At 37.0% G+C, this 14,203-nt stretch overlaps 1 protein-coding gene across 1 annotated transcript; it reads left to right on the top strand.

Annotated features, from left to right (window-relative positions):
* The first annotated feature begins 2,161 nt into the window (after positions 1–2,161).
* Positions 2,162–13,977, top strand: LOC138743807 (probable G-protein coupled receptor 139). The gene is made up of 2 exons (XM_069899410.1): positions 2,162–2,561; positions 13,097–13,977. The coding sequence occupies exons 1-2, from the start codon at positions 2,162–2,164 to the stop codon at positions 13,975–13,977; spliced, it is 1,281 nt and encodes a 426-aa protein (XP_069755511.1).
* Positions 13,978–14,203: the final 226 nt, after the last annotated feature.

Genomic DNA, 14,203 nt, shown 5'->3' with positions numbered 1-14,203 from the left:
TCAGAACAAAAGTAGCTAATGCTACACTGGTATTTATGGAAGATTTGAATTTCATAGTGCAAAGTTTGGGTTCTTGAAGCTGATTATAAAGTGAGGATACTATATGCTCATTCACCTTCATTCTTTGGCTTGGCTTCGCGGACGAAGATTTATGGAGGGGGTAAAAAGTCCACGTCAGCTGCAGACTCGTTTGTGGCTGACAAGTCCGATGCGGGACAGGCAGACACAATTGCAGCGGTTGCAGGGGAAAATTGGTTGGTTGGGGTTGGGTGTTGGGTTTTTCCTCCTTTGCCTTTTGTCAGTGAGGTAGGCTCTGCGGTCTTCTTCAAAGGAGGTTGCTGCCCGCCAAACTGTGAGGCGCCAAGATGCACGGTTTGAGGCGATATCAGCCCACTGACGGTGGTCAATGTGGCAGGCACCAAGAGATTTCTTTAGGCAGTCCTTGTACCTTTTCTTTGGTGCACCTCTGTCACGGTGGCCAGTGGAGAGCTCGCCATATAACACGATCTTGGGAAGGCGATGGTCCTCCATTCTGGAGACGTGACCCATCCAGCGCAGCTGGATCTTCAGCAGCGTGGACTCGATGCTGTCGACCTCTGCCATCTCGAGTACTTCGACGTTAGGGATGTAAGCGCTCCAATGGATGTTGAGGATGGAGCGGAGACAACGCTGGTGGAAGCGTTCTAGGAGCCGTAGGTGGTGCCGGTAGAGGACCCATGATTCGGAGCCGAACAGGAGTGTGGGTATGACAACGGCTCTGTATACGCTTATCTTTGTGAGGTTTTTCAGTTGGTTGTTTTTCCAGACTCTTTTGTGTAGTCTTCCAAAGGCGCTATTTGCCTTGGCGAGTCTGTTGTCTAATGCTTGATAAGGAAGAAACATTTATGAAACTGCTTCAGAAGGAAAATACATTTACAGGTACAGATTGAATTCTTTGTTATTGAAAAGAAAAGATTTTTGTGAATTTGATCAAACACATATTTGAATATTTTGTGATATGAATTTGAATTCAGTAATTGATAAGTTTATTAAATTGGATCCTTTAAAAGTGTATTTAAGTTGTCAAATTATAGATTTTAATTCAAAAATTAAAAAGGAATATATGAAAGAAATTGATCAGTTAGAAAGGCAAATAACATTTTTGGAAAAGTATGGTTCTGAAGATAAACATAGACAATTAATTAATAAAAACTTCAGTATAATAAATTGCAAACTTACAAAATGAAGAAAGCAATTACTGGAATGAAATAAAGATATTGTGAATAGGTAAAAGATCACATAAAGTATTAGCTTGAAAATTAATAGATTGAATGGACTTTGATAAAAAATTATTGCAATTAGAAAAGATAATAATGTAATGACATAAGCCCCAAGAAATAAATGAATAATTTAAAAACTTTTATTTGAAATTATGTAGCTCAGAATTTTTAAAGGATGAAAACAAAATATAGTTATTCAACTCAGATAATGATGCCTAGATTAAGTTTGGAAGAGCAAACTGGCAAGATGGCATAAGGATCAGACGTGCCTTCCAGTCCTCTCCCGACTCTTTGTTATTGTTTTGTCTAGAAATGCCCATTAAAACTTTTTAAAAGTTTAAAAATAGTTAGAGGTGTTAGGCTAATCCCTGATGGTACAGTTGTTGAAGAAAAGTAAAAAAAAACGGCAACAGATTGTCAAGAAACTACATTTTCCAGGACTTAAAGATTCCAAGCCTACCTGCACATGGGAAGCCAGACTACAGTGCGAGATGGACCCAGGGGAGGAGATCCGAGGTTCGGCAGCGGAGTCCAGTTCTTTGTCGGTAGGACTCTTTGAAGATGGCGCCCGGCAGCCCTTAGAACAAAGGGCTAGCCGGGCGCATGTGTGAGAATCAGCACTAGCTGTAAATATTATGAATGAACCTTTACTCCTACAACCAGCTGAGACGCTGTCTGCTGAAAATCCGACAGGGAGTGGAGATTTAATCTTGGATAAAGCACCAGTGCTGCAAGATGTATTATTAACAAAGGAGACTTTACTAAAACCCGATTTACAAGAAGTATTTGATAAAATATGGGGTAAGAATATCCCTAGCCACAGACCTCCAGATACTGCTGAGGAGGCTGTGGCAGGGGTTTCTACACACAGCCAAACTATAAGAAAAACTGCTAAAGTTAAAATGGGGGAAGAAATAGAAGATCCTTCAGTGAAACAGAAACGGCAGGAGCCTATTGTAGTTGAATCTACTCAAATGGATATGTATTTTCAGAATTTTGAAACCAAGATATATCTTACAATGATGCAATTATCCAGAGTTGTAGTTCAAACTAATACTGAGCTTAAGGTTTTGACGGAAACTATCACTAAACAGATGGCTGATTATGGAGCTTTCAAGCTTGAAGTGAAAGAAAAATTTGAAGATGTTGATCATGAAATGGATATAGTACAGGAACAAATGCAAGAAGTAAATAAAACAATTGAAGATTTACAAATTCAGAATAAGAATCTGATGAAAAAGGTTGATTATTTAGAAAATCAATCTAGACGGAATAATATAAAAATTGTTGGTTTACCAGAAGGTATGGAAGGACCGGATCCAACTCCTAACATGTGGCCAATTCCCATGCCACAACCCATACAAATCATTCATCTCAGTCTTTATGGTTAAAATATTATCTGGCGACCTCGGTGGTACAATGGATCTCCTACCATCCAGCTCTAGTGCACGAGGTTTTGTATACCTTTATTTGTCTTCATACTTACTTGGAACTGACCCTCTAATGGCATCTGATTTACCATATGGATGGTATATTTCCTCCCAGATGCCAGGGTCAGGATGTCTCTGATCGAGTTCATAGCATTCTGGAGGGGAAGGACGAGCAGCTAGATATCGTAGTCCACGTGTGGATCAATGACATAGGGAGGAGAAGGGATAAGGTCTTGAAGAGGGAATACAGGGAGATAGGAAGGAAGTTGAAAAGCTAGGCCTCAAATGTGGTAATCTTAGGACTGCTGCCTGTGCAATATGCCAGAGAGACTAGGAACATGTGTCTGAAGAATTGGTGCAGGGGGCAGGTGTTCAGATTTGTGGATCATTGGGGTCACTTCTGACCCCAACAAAAAGGATTAACTACACCTGAACTGGAGGGTGATCAATATCCTGGAAGGCTTGCTAGAGCTGTCGGAGAGGATTTAGACTAGTTTGACTGGGGGATGGGAATCAGAATGTGAGTGCAGAGATTAAGGTAGAAGGGAACCATTTTGTTACGGTCGAGAAGGAGGAAAATAGAAAAATGTCCAAAATAATAAGCAGCAAAGAAGACAAAGAAATGAAAGGCAGGTGAAAAGACAGGATAATTAACAAATGGAAATACAGAGAAATCGGTAACAGATACTGATCTAGCTGTGCTGTACCCAAATGCATAGAGCATTAGAAATAAAGTAAATGACTTTGCTGGATGGCTACAGATTGAAAGATATGCCATTGTGGCCATCGCCGAGATATGGCTTAATGATGGATGTGATTAGAAGATGAATGACCAAGGGTACACAGTGTATAGGAATGATAGGCAGGTATGTAGAGGGGGTAGCGTGGCCCTGATGGGAAGAAATGATATTAAATCACTAGAAATAAGGGACAAAGGGTCAGATATGGCAGAATTCTTATAGGATGTTAAAAAATGGCGAGAGTAAAAGGACCCTATTGCCAGTTATATACTAGTCCCCAAACAACAGAACTATGAGCTATACCTAAAAGCAGAAAAAGTGTGTCAGAAGGAGAATTTCAAAATAATAATAGGGGATTTTAACATGAAAGGGAATTGGGAAAGACAAGAAGGTAGTAGATCTCAGGAGAGAGAGTTTGTAAAATGCCTATAGGATGGCTTTTTGGAGCAACTTGTCAATGAGCTGACCAGGGTATTGGCAGCATTGGATTAGGTGATGTGTAATTAACCTGAGGTGATTAGTGAATTAAACATAATGGAAACCTTAGGAAGTAGGAACCTTAGGAACTCTATGACTTGATAGAGTTCAGTCTAATATTTGAAAAGGGATGTCAATATTTCAGTGGAACAAAGAGAATTTTAATGGTATGGGAAAGGAACTGGCCCAGATTGACTGGAAAAGTATGCTAGATGGAGGGATGGAAGAGCAGAATATCAAATATCCATTGATTAAGTGTCTGTGGGAACTAACCTTTCCATTTTACAGAATTGTTCATCTTGCTAATAAAGTGGAGAATGCTATAACCTGCCTTTGATTACAAAGTAAAATTGTATTTATGTCTATAATATTTATAAATAACATTTATAATTGGAATTATTTGGACTATATTATCTAATTATTTATTAAAACCATCTAATTTAGATGCTCGTTTTCAAGAATGGCATTTAAAAATATTAATATTTTTAAAGATCTTTTTATATAACAACATTTTAATATCTCTTCAACAATTGGAGACGGGGCGTGGCAAGATGGCGTAAGGAACAGACATGCCTTCCAGTCCTCTCCTGACTCTAACTTATTGTTTTGTCTTTAAGTGCCCGTTAAAACTTTTTTAAAAAGTTTATAAATAGTATGAGATGTTGAATTAATACCTAATGGTACATTTGTTAAAAAAAAGTAAAAGGAAACATCAACAGATTGTTAAAAAATTATATTTTCCGAAATTATCTGAGCCTGCTTGTTTACAAAAAGCCACGACTCAGCGTGAAATGGATCCAGGAAAACAAGCAAAGAATTTGGCCTGGGAGCTCCATTCTGATTCCGTAAGTCTTTCTGAAGGTCGTTTTCAGCTGCCTTTAGAACAAAGGGCTGGCCGGATGCCAGTATTTCAAACAACGTCTACTGAGACTTTGACTGCTGAATTAGCTGGGGCGCCACCAGTTGGAGAGTTAAAGAGTTGTTATTTGACTGCTATACCACCAGTTATATCAGCTCTTCCAGATACTGATGTAACGAAGTTTTTAAAGGAGGTTTGGATCAAAGATAACCCTGATCATCAGCCTCCTGATACTTCTGGGGGGTCTGTGGCAGGGGCTCTTACACGGAGTCAAACTGCAAGAAAAGCTACTAAATTAAAAGAAGGGATAGAAGGTCCTCTGATTCCACAAGAACAGCAGGATCCCACCATGTCTGGATCTACTGATGTTGATATATTTTTCAAGCGTCTTGAACATAAGATATTTTCTTCAATGATGCATTTAGGTGATTCTATGAATAATCTTACTTCTAAGATTAATGCATTGGTGGATGTCAATACTCAAAAGATGGCTGATTATGGAGCTTTTAAAGTTGAAACTATTGAAAGATGTGTGATCAAGGATTATCTGATGTACAAGATCAATTGCAAGATGTGAATAAAACAATTGAAACGTTACAGATTCAGAATAAAAATTTAGCAAAAACGGTTGATTATTTGGAGAACCAATCCAGACGGAATAATGTGAAAATTGTCAGCTTGCCAGAAGGCATAGAAGGGCCAGATCCAAGAAAATTTTTCACTGAATGGATTCCACAAGTGTTGGGACAAGATAAGTTTTCTGAAGGTTTAATATTGGAATGGGTTCATAGAGCTTTGAGAAGAAGACCTTTTTCAGGACAGAATCCAAGACCTGTTCTGGTTTGCTGTTTAAATTACTGTGATAGAGAGACTATTTTACGTATGGCTATTAGAAATGGACAGCAAAACAAATCTCCTTTGATGGTTCAGAGTAATCGTGTTTTCTTCTATCCGGATTTGAGTCAGGAAATTATGTTTCAACGACATGAATTTAATTCTGTGAAAGAATTATTGTGGAAAAAAGGATATAAGGCAACATTTAGATACCCTGCGGTACTGAAGATTTTTCAGGATGGATATCAACCAAAGTTCTTTGATAATCCTAAAGAAGCTATGGATTTTGCTCAGTCTTTACCAATTACGCAATTCCAGGAACGACGTAGTCCCGGTCTCCAAAGAGGGCAGAGCTGCAAGAAGGGAATTTGATTTCTGGAAGAAATGGAAGGAACGGTGGTCGCAATGGCAAAGGAAACTCATTTAATAGATAAGGAACATTTGAAACTCAAACGTGAATGAGTTGGGCACGTTTTTTATTCTTCGTTTAATTCTAAGGCAAAAGGTGTGGCAATTTTGGTACATAAGAATCTACCATTTTAGTTACAGAGTGAAGAGAAAAATGGTGGAAGATTATTAAAATTAAATTGTACAATCTTTAATGAGGCATGGACTTTGCTTGATGTTTATGCTCCTAATGTTGAGGATACAGCTTTTGTGGATATGTCTTTATTACTTGGACAATCGAACTCTAAAGTGATGTTGAGGGAGATTTGAATGTGGTGTTGGAGCCTTTATTGGATAAGTACTCAAGAGTAATTAAGAAGTCTAAGATGGCAATCCAAGTGATTAATATGATGGCAGATTTGAATTTAATTGATATTTGGCGAAGAGTTAATCCTACAGAGAAAGATTTTTCTTTTTTTGCCTCGCGACATAATTCTTTTTCTAGAATTGATTATTTTTTAATATCAGCACATTTGCAGGATAGGGTTACATCTGTGGAGTTTTTTATTATTTCTTTAAATGTAATTTTTATTTTATTCATGTCATAAAATTTTAAATAAAGTTTAAAAAAAACAATTGGAGACGATATTTAACCTATCAAATAGACATTACTTCAGACACTATAAAATTCGATATTTTGTTCATTCTAAGATTTTAACATTTCCTACTCTTCTTGACCCAAATTTTATGGTTGAACTCTTCGAGATACAATTTACTCATAAAGGCATGATTCCTGCTTTATAATATAAATTATTGAATATGAAAGCAATTTCTTTGTGGAATTAAAAATGAATGGGTGAATGATCTGAATATCTCTTTCTCAGAAGAACAGACTTCCATTTTGGGTTTGATTTACAATTCATCATCATATGTCAGGCATAGAAATTCAAAGTCGTACATCGTGTATATTTCTCCAAAGTCAAAGTTGCTCAAATTTATTATAGTATTAGTATCTGAGACAAATTATAGTATATTATATATTATTATATATAATAGTATATAGTATATTATAGTATCTGAGACAAATGATACCTTTTTGTTTCATATGTTTTGGACTTGACCTAATGTGCAAAAGTATTGGACCAACATTTTTAGAACTTTTCAACCATATTTAGGATCTCTTTAGATCTATGTCAGGTACGTTCACTATTTGGTTTTTTCTAAAGGATAGATATATTCCAAGACAAAGGAAAATGATGAATAGAACAATGGCTAACAAGAGAGGTTAAGGCTAAAACAAAAGCAAAATCGAGGACATGCAAGGAAGCAAAATTAGTCGAAAAACAGAGGACTGGGAAACATTTAAAACCTTACAGAAAGAGACAAATAAAGTCATTAGGAAAGGAAAAAATGAGTTATGAAAGGAAGTTGGAAAATAACGAAAGGATACTGAGTGTTTAAAAAATAAATAGAGTAAAAGATAGACATGAAAAGATAAGGGACCGAATGAAAATTATAATGGATAAATTATAATGGGTAACAAAAAGATGGCATAGGAATTAAATAAAATAAACCTGATAGTCCGAGGTCTCAGGGAATAGAATTAAGTATAGGGAGATAGTGCTTAGTAAGCTGAATGGACTAAAGATAGATAAGTCTCGCAGAATGGATGAGGTGCCCTCGTTAGTTCCGAAGGAGGTGACTTTGGAGATTTTAGAGAGATTGGAGTTGATTTCCCAGAAAACAATAGACCCTGGCATGGTTCCAGAGCATTGGAAGGTCACAAATGTAGTTCCACTGTTTTAAAAAGGAGGGAGGCAGAAAAAGGAAATATATAGGCCTATTAGTCTGATGTTTCTAGTTGGAATGTTATTGGAGTTGATCCTCAAGGACAAAGTTACCTCATAAGCCCAAGCCAGCATGGTTTCATGAAGGGAAAATCCTGCCTGACCAACCTATTGAATATTTTGAGGAATTCTCATGTAAGATATTAGGTTGGGTGGAACATTGGCTGATAAGCAGAAAGCAAAGAATGGGAATAAAGGGATCCTGTTCTGGTTGGTTGCCGGTTACTAGCGGTTTTCCATGGGGGTTTATGTTGCTGTCACTTCTTTTTACAATGTATATTGATGATTTAGATTATGGATTGAATGGTTTTGTGGCCAAGTTTGCAGATGACACCAAGATAGGTGATGGAGTAGAAAGTGTTGAAAAATCCAAAAGGTTTCAGGGAGACTTGGATAGCTTAGGATAGTAGGAGAAGAAATTGCAGATGAGATACAATGTTGAGAAAAGTACGGTTGTAAATTTTGGAAGAGGAAATAAACAGGCATATTATTATTTCAATGGGAGAAAGTTCAAAATTCGGAAGTGCAAAGAGACTTGGGGGGGTCCTTGTGCAGGATATTCTAAAGGTTAAGCACCAGGTTGCATCAACAGTAAAGAAGGCGAATGCTATGTTGGCATTTGTTATAAGGGGAATAGTGTATAAGAGTAAGGAGGTGTCGATGAGGCTCTATGAGGCACTGGGTGGACCTCATTTGAAGTACTGTGTGTATGTTTGAGCCTCCTATAATAATGTTGGAGAGAGTACAGAGATTTACCAGGACGATTCCAGGAAAGCACAGAGGAATGCTTAGCAGCTCTTGGACTCTATTCATTGCAGTATAGAAGAATGAGAGGTAATCTCATAGGAAAAAGCAAAATGAAAATTATGAATGAAAAAATGATGTGGCTAACAAGAGAGTTTAAAGCTAAATCAAAGGCAAAAGGGTAGCAAAAATTATTGGAAAAGCAGAGGACTATGAAATTTTAAAAATCTTACAGAGAGAGAGAGATGAAGAAAGTCATTATGAAATAAAAGGATACTAAGAGTTTCTTCAAATATATAAAAAGACAAGGATACATATAGGGCCATTTGAAAATGAAGCTGAAAAAATTATAATGGGTAACAGAGAGATGGCAGAGGAACTAAATAGATATTATATGTCAGTGAAGGATATTTGTAATATACATAATATTCAAAGGTACATGGGAATAGAATTATTGCAGTCAGGTTTAGAAGAGAGATAGTGCTTGGTAATCTGAATTATCTAAAAGTAGATTATGGGAACAAAAAGGTGTAAAATTAGTAGAAGATTGATTTGAAGCAGGACTAATATCAAGTTAAAGATTTATTGTTTAGAAAGTTTTGGGCATACTTTGTGTCTTCTGAGAAAATCTAAATTTGCCATTTTAATTACTGATGGAAGTAGGAAGGGTTTTATATCAATAATGTATAACTTATTGCAGGCTAAATCAGATGTAGATAAAACAAGAGTGAAATGGGAGAGAGAAATGGGAGAGAGATTTGGGGATAAATATCCCCCTGGAAGATTAGATGTCAACATCTGAAGATAGTATGACCAAGATTGTGAATGTGTGAAATAGATTAGTTAATTATAATTTTATTCATCAATTCTATTTAACCCCTGAGAAATAAAGAAGTTTAAGTATGTCACTTCAGATTTGTCTTTGAGATGTCATAAGGAAGTAGGAACTTTCTTACACTTGGTTTGGTTATGTGAGACAGTCAAACATTTTTGGAATAAAACAAAAGAATTTCTGGAAGTTATGTTTAAATTTAAAATTAATTTAGACCCTACAATATTTACATTGGGTGACATTAAATTATTATGTTTAGAATTGAAATTAGATAAATCTCAGATTGCTTACCTGAGGTTGGCTTTAGCGGAAACTAGGAAATGTTTAGCAGTTACTTGGAAGAATGAAATTCAGTTCAATATTCAATGATGGCATATCGAGATGATATCATGTACTCCTTTAGAGAAGATTATGTATAATCTGCAAAATTGTTATTCTTTTTTGAGAAAGTTTGGAGCCCGTGTATAGATTACATGAATACTAATTCTTGAAATATTTTTCCATGTATGGGTGGTGTGGTCCCCAACTATGACACATGTAAATGTATTATTTTAACTATTCTCCTCATTTATTTCTTCTTTTTGGGGTAGATTAGTAGGGGGCAGGGGTGGGTGGAATGGGGATGGAGAGGGGGATATTATGGGATCAAATATGTACATGTATTATCTATTATAAATAAAGTGATCAAAAAAAAACTTTGTGACCCTCTTCATGTTAAAAGGTAAGGAATTTCAAGTTGCGTTTGTTGAAATAATATTAATGCAAAATGTTGGTGTTATTATGTGATATTATGTTCCACATTTTCACAATGTCACCCATTTTTGTATTGTCGGAAAACAGGGAAATTTGACAGTCTGGCCGATTACCTTTTAGTAAATAAATATGATGAGTTTCTTTGCCCTTATTTCGGACACTTACCGAGTACAAACAGAGTCGGATTCCCACAATTCTCAGTCATGGTCATCTCATCCAAACCAACGATTTTGAATATCATTGGATGATAAATGTGGTATACCAACTTTAGCGATGAAAATGAGCTCTTCCTGAATCCAGAAATGTTGTGTCAGAGAGCCAGTGACAACCCATTTTTATATTTTAGTAACCTCCCCTGCAGCCAAGCAGTTTAGAGATTTTAGAGATTAATCATATAATTTGTCAAAAATGCTCCTCGGCCTCCTCGGAAGTTTCAGTTGTTATGGAATAACATCGCTAAAAGAGAACGCTATCATGACAGTCCGCAATTTCTTTAGGAACCTCACACATCCTCAACACCATATCACCACCCACACATTTCGTGATGGAATCCTGAACCATTGGTCACCCTAAAAAATGTCACACTGCTGATTTTGTTTATTCTTTGGCTCTATTCCACATCTGGGGGCGGGGGGGGGGGGTTTAAACAGAAAACCGAGTAATTTGATTTCATTGAAACATTTAGTTGTCTATTAAAAGTAATCATCAACAGTGGCGATGTAACACTCTTTATGATCCATTCGATGTAATTGCCTCACTGGGGATTTTCAGCAATGATAATAAGAAAGCCACCGACTTTAGACAATGTTAGATTTACATTCACTGCACGAGGAGAAAACATACGCGTGAATCAAAAATGCATGGGCGAATGACAGGTCTAATGTACGCCATTTACTACCCCATTCTGGCAGTTATTGGTGTTCCAGGTAAGATCCTATTCGAGATAGCGTGTTCGAAAGAGCTATCCTGTCTTCATCTAATTGGATACAGAACTTTGCTCTAGTTGGTTTGCAGGAAAGGCATGTGCACACTGCAGTAGTTTGCTTTCAACTTAATTCAGTGCTTTGTAACGTTAGATCGGGTTATTACTAAAACAATTAATATGACGGTATACTTCTCATTACCCCTTTTATTTTGTGGTACATCTGTACCGAACCTGAAATCACAAGTCTTATGCACATACATTTGGACAATAATGATCGTAGCTGAATTTGTGGTTTTAATTACACATTACTTGTAAGTTCATGAGCAAATGTGTGACTGAGAAAGAGAACTGTGAAGTTATGTTTCCAGAAATTCCAATCTATGCATAATACAGATTGAACTAATTTCAACATGATCTCAACTTGAGACAATGGAAATTGTCTGTCATCCGTGTATTGAGCGACGAAATTTTGAGATTCCATTTCCAGGGTGAGTTCTCAAACAAGTGTATTTCTCAGACCTCCTTTTTAGCCACTTCGGCCCATTATATATTGTTTCTTCAATTCGAGAGGAGATGATGCTTTTACTAAAAGTTGATCACTTAATGGACATATCATAGAGAGGTTCCTTCCTTGCGATTTAATCGAATACATTGTGGTATCTCCGATTAACCTTTCACTCTCTGAATTATCCTTGTGAAAAGCCTCTTCAACGTCAGCACATCCCTTCTTTTGCCACTTCTCTGCCCATTCTTCTAATCTGCCTGTCCTTCTGCAGCATATCGATTTCCTCAGAACTACCTGCTCCTCCACCCCCTTCTGTATCATTTGCAAACTTGACCACAAAGCCATACATTCCATTATTAAATTGTTGATATACAACATAAAAAAGAAGCCCCAATCCCGACTCCTGGCAACTGGCAAAACAACAAGACAACGGACCCTGTATTCCAACTCTGCTTCCTGTCAATCGGTCAATGCTCTACTACCCAGGTGAGTATATTTCCCATTAGACCATGGGACCATGGTCTTCTATTGTTAAGAAGCCTCATGAGCGGCACACCAAATCAAAGGCATTCTGAAAATCTAAGCACACAACATCCACTGCATTTCCTTTATCGAGGCTGCTTGTCACTTCTTCAACTAATTCTAAATCGTTTGTCAAAAAGATTTTCCCTTCAGGAAACTATACCAGAATCTATTTATTCCTGAATGATAATGCCCAAATCCTCAACAATTCCACAGCTACTTCTTTCAGAACCCGAGGGTGCAATCAATCTGGTCTGCATGATTTACCTACCCTTGGACAATTCACTTTCTGAACATCTTCAAATGCTAACTGCCTCACTTGCCTTCACTTGGCACCATGCTTATGTGAAGACACCACCTCAAAAGCCTTATCAACCATCCATTACTCTTCGATTAAATGCTGCATCAGTTAATTTTGAAGGTTTGTCTTCCAAGACATTACAATGCTTCTCCTGTATTATCATACTGAACAATGTTAGCATCCCACATCCTTTGTTAAAAAAATCAGCAAATTTCTAAAGATAAATCATCTGAGTTTGTCGTCAGTCGTCTTCTTTCTCTGGAAATACTCTTGCCAACAATTTCGGTTACATTATTATACTAAGACAAATACTTATACACGCCTCTTCGATTTTGTCTTTTCGATTGCATCCCCACCCCCAACCTCCGCAACACCCCATCCCCTTATTATTCATTTGAATAGCACCCAATTTCTTTATTATCTTTATACCCATTGTTCACACAGAGCGTTTACTGCTAAAATGTTTGTGTTGGTGACTCAGCCTCCTTTTAACTTTGCTCACAGTTTCTGCTTTCCCTGGTTGCATTGTCAAACTCGAAATTAATTCCGGTTCGTACTTTTATTTTTTCATCATGTGCCATGTCTTGTCATTTTCTGTTCCATCTTTGTGTCGGAAACTCCAGTCTCGTTTGTTGCCCTCTAAATAATTAGATGCGTCTATTTTTTTTTACTTCTTTCCAGGTAACCTGATAACCATTGTGATCCTGTCCCGCCAAAAGTGCGGACTTTCCGGTTGCATGACATGGTATCTGGTGGGCATGGCTGCGGCAGATTTCCTGGTTCTCGTCACGGCGGTGATATTGAATCGCATCAGTACTATTTATTTTCCCGTCCTGTTTCTCTCCATCACTCCAGTCTGCTGCCTAAAGCTAGCCTTAAACTATGCAACTATTGACATCTCTGTCTGGTTAACCGTTGCATTTACCTTCAATAGATTTGTAGCTATTTGTTGCCCGAAGTGGAAGTCAAAATATTGCACCAAAAAAATGGCGGCTGTTATTATTGGAAGCGTATGTAGCGCAAGCATTGTGAAAAATATTCCCTGGTATTTTGCATATGAGCCTCTGTACATTGTTAACAAAATACCTTGGTTTTGTAATGTTAAGTTAAGATTTTCTATTGAATATTCATGGTTAACCTTTGACTGGTTTCAACGTATCTATAACCCTTGCGTCCCGTTCTTCTTGATGCTATTGCTAAATGCACTGACTGTCAGACACATTTTAGCAGCCAACAAAGCCCGCAAAAGAATCCGAAATAGGACGAATGAAGCAAAACAGCGTGATTCCGAGATTCATAGTCGGAGAAAATCCATCATTTTACTCTTTAGTATTTCGGGTAGTTTTATCGTATTATGGGCAACTCATGTAATTAATGTGAAATACGTAAGATTTTCGAACAGTGAGAATGCAATGGGCTTCTGTATACAGGAAACGGGATTTATGTTGGGTCTCCTGAGTTGTTGTACTAACACGTGTATTTATGCGGCAACACAGAGAAAGTTCAGAGAAGAATTCAAAAATGTAATTAAATATCCATTCAAACTAATATTTAAAGATTAAGAACTGAAAAAGAGTCGAACAATTTTTGATCCAAATAATGACAGGTTGGAGCATTGTTTTGCGAACATCCTTTTTATTGCAATGATGGTCCTAGTTCTGTTCTTGGGTTCTTCAGCCATCTGGATACATCACAGATTTTCAAGTAAAAGGGCATTTTTGCTTTAACTACAGATATATTATTGATAGTACATAAGAAATTCATTCAATTACCGATTTGATGATAGAC

The sequence above is a fragment of the Narcine bancroftii genome, chromosome 10 (genome assembly GCF_036971445.1).
Source record: "Narcine bancroftii isolate sNarBan1 chromosome 10, sNarBan1.hap1, whole genome shotgun sequence".
Classification (NCBI taxonomy): Eukaryota; Metazoa; Chordata; class Chondrichthyes; order Torpediniformes; family Narcinidae; genus Narcine; species Narcine bancroftii.
This window is presented reverse-complemented; position numbering and strand designations above follow the sequence as displayed.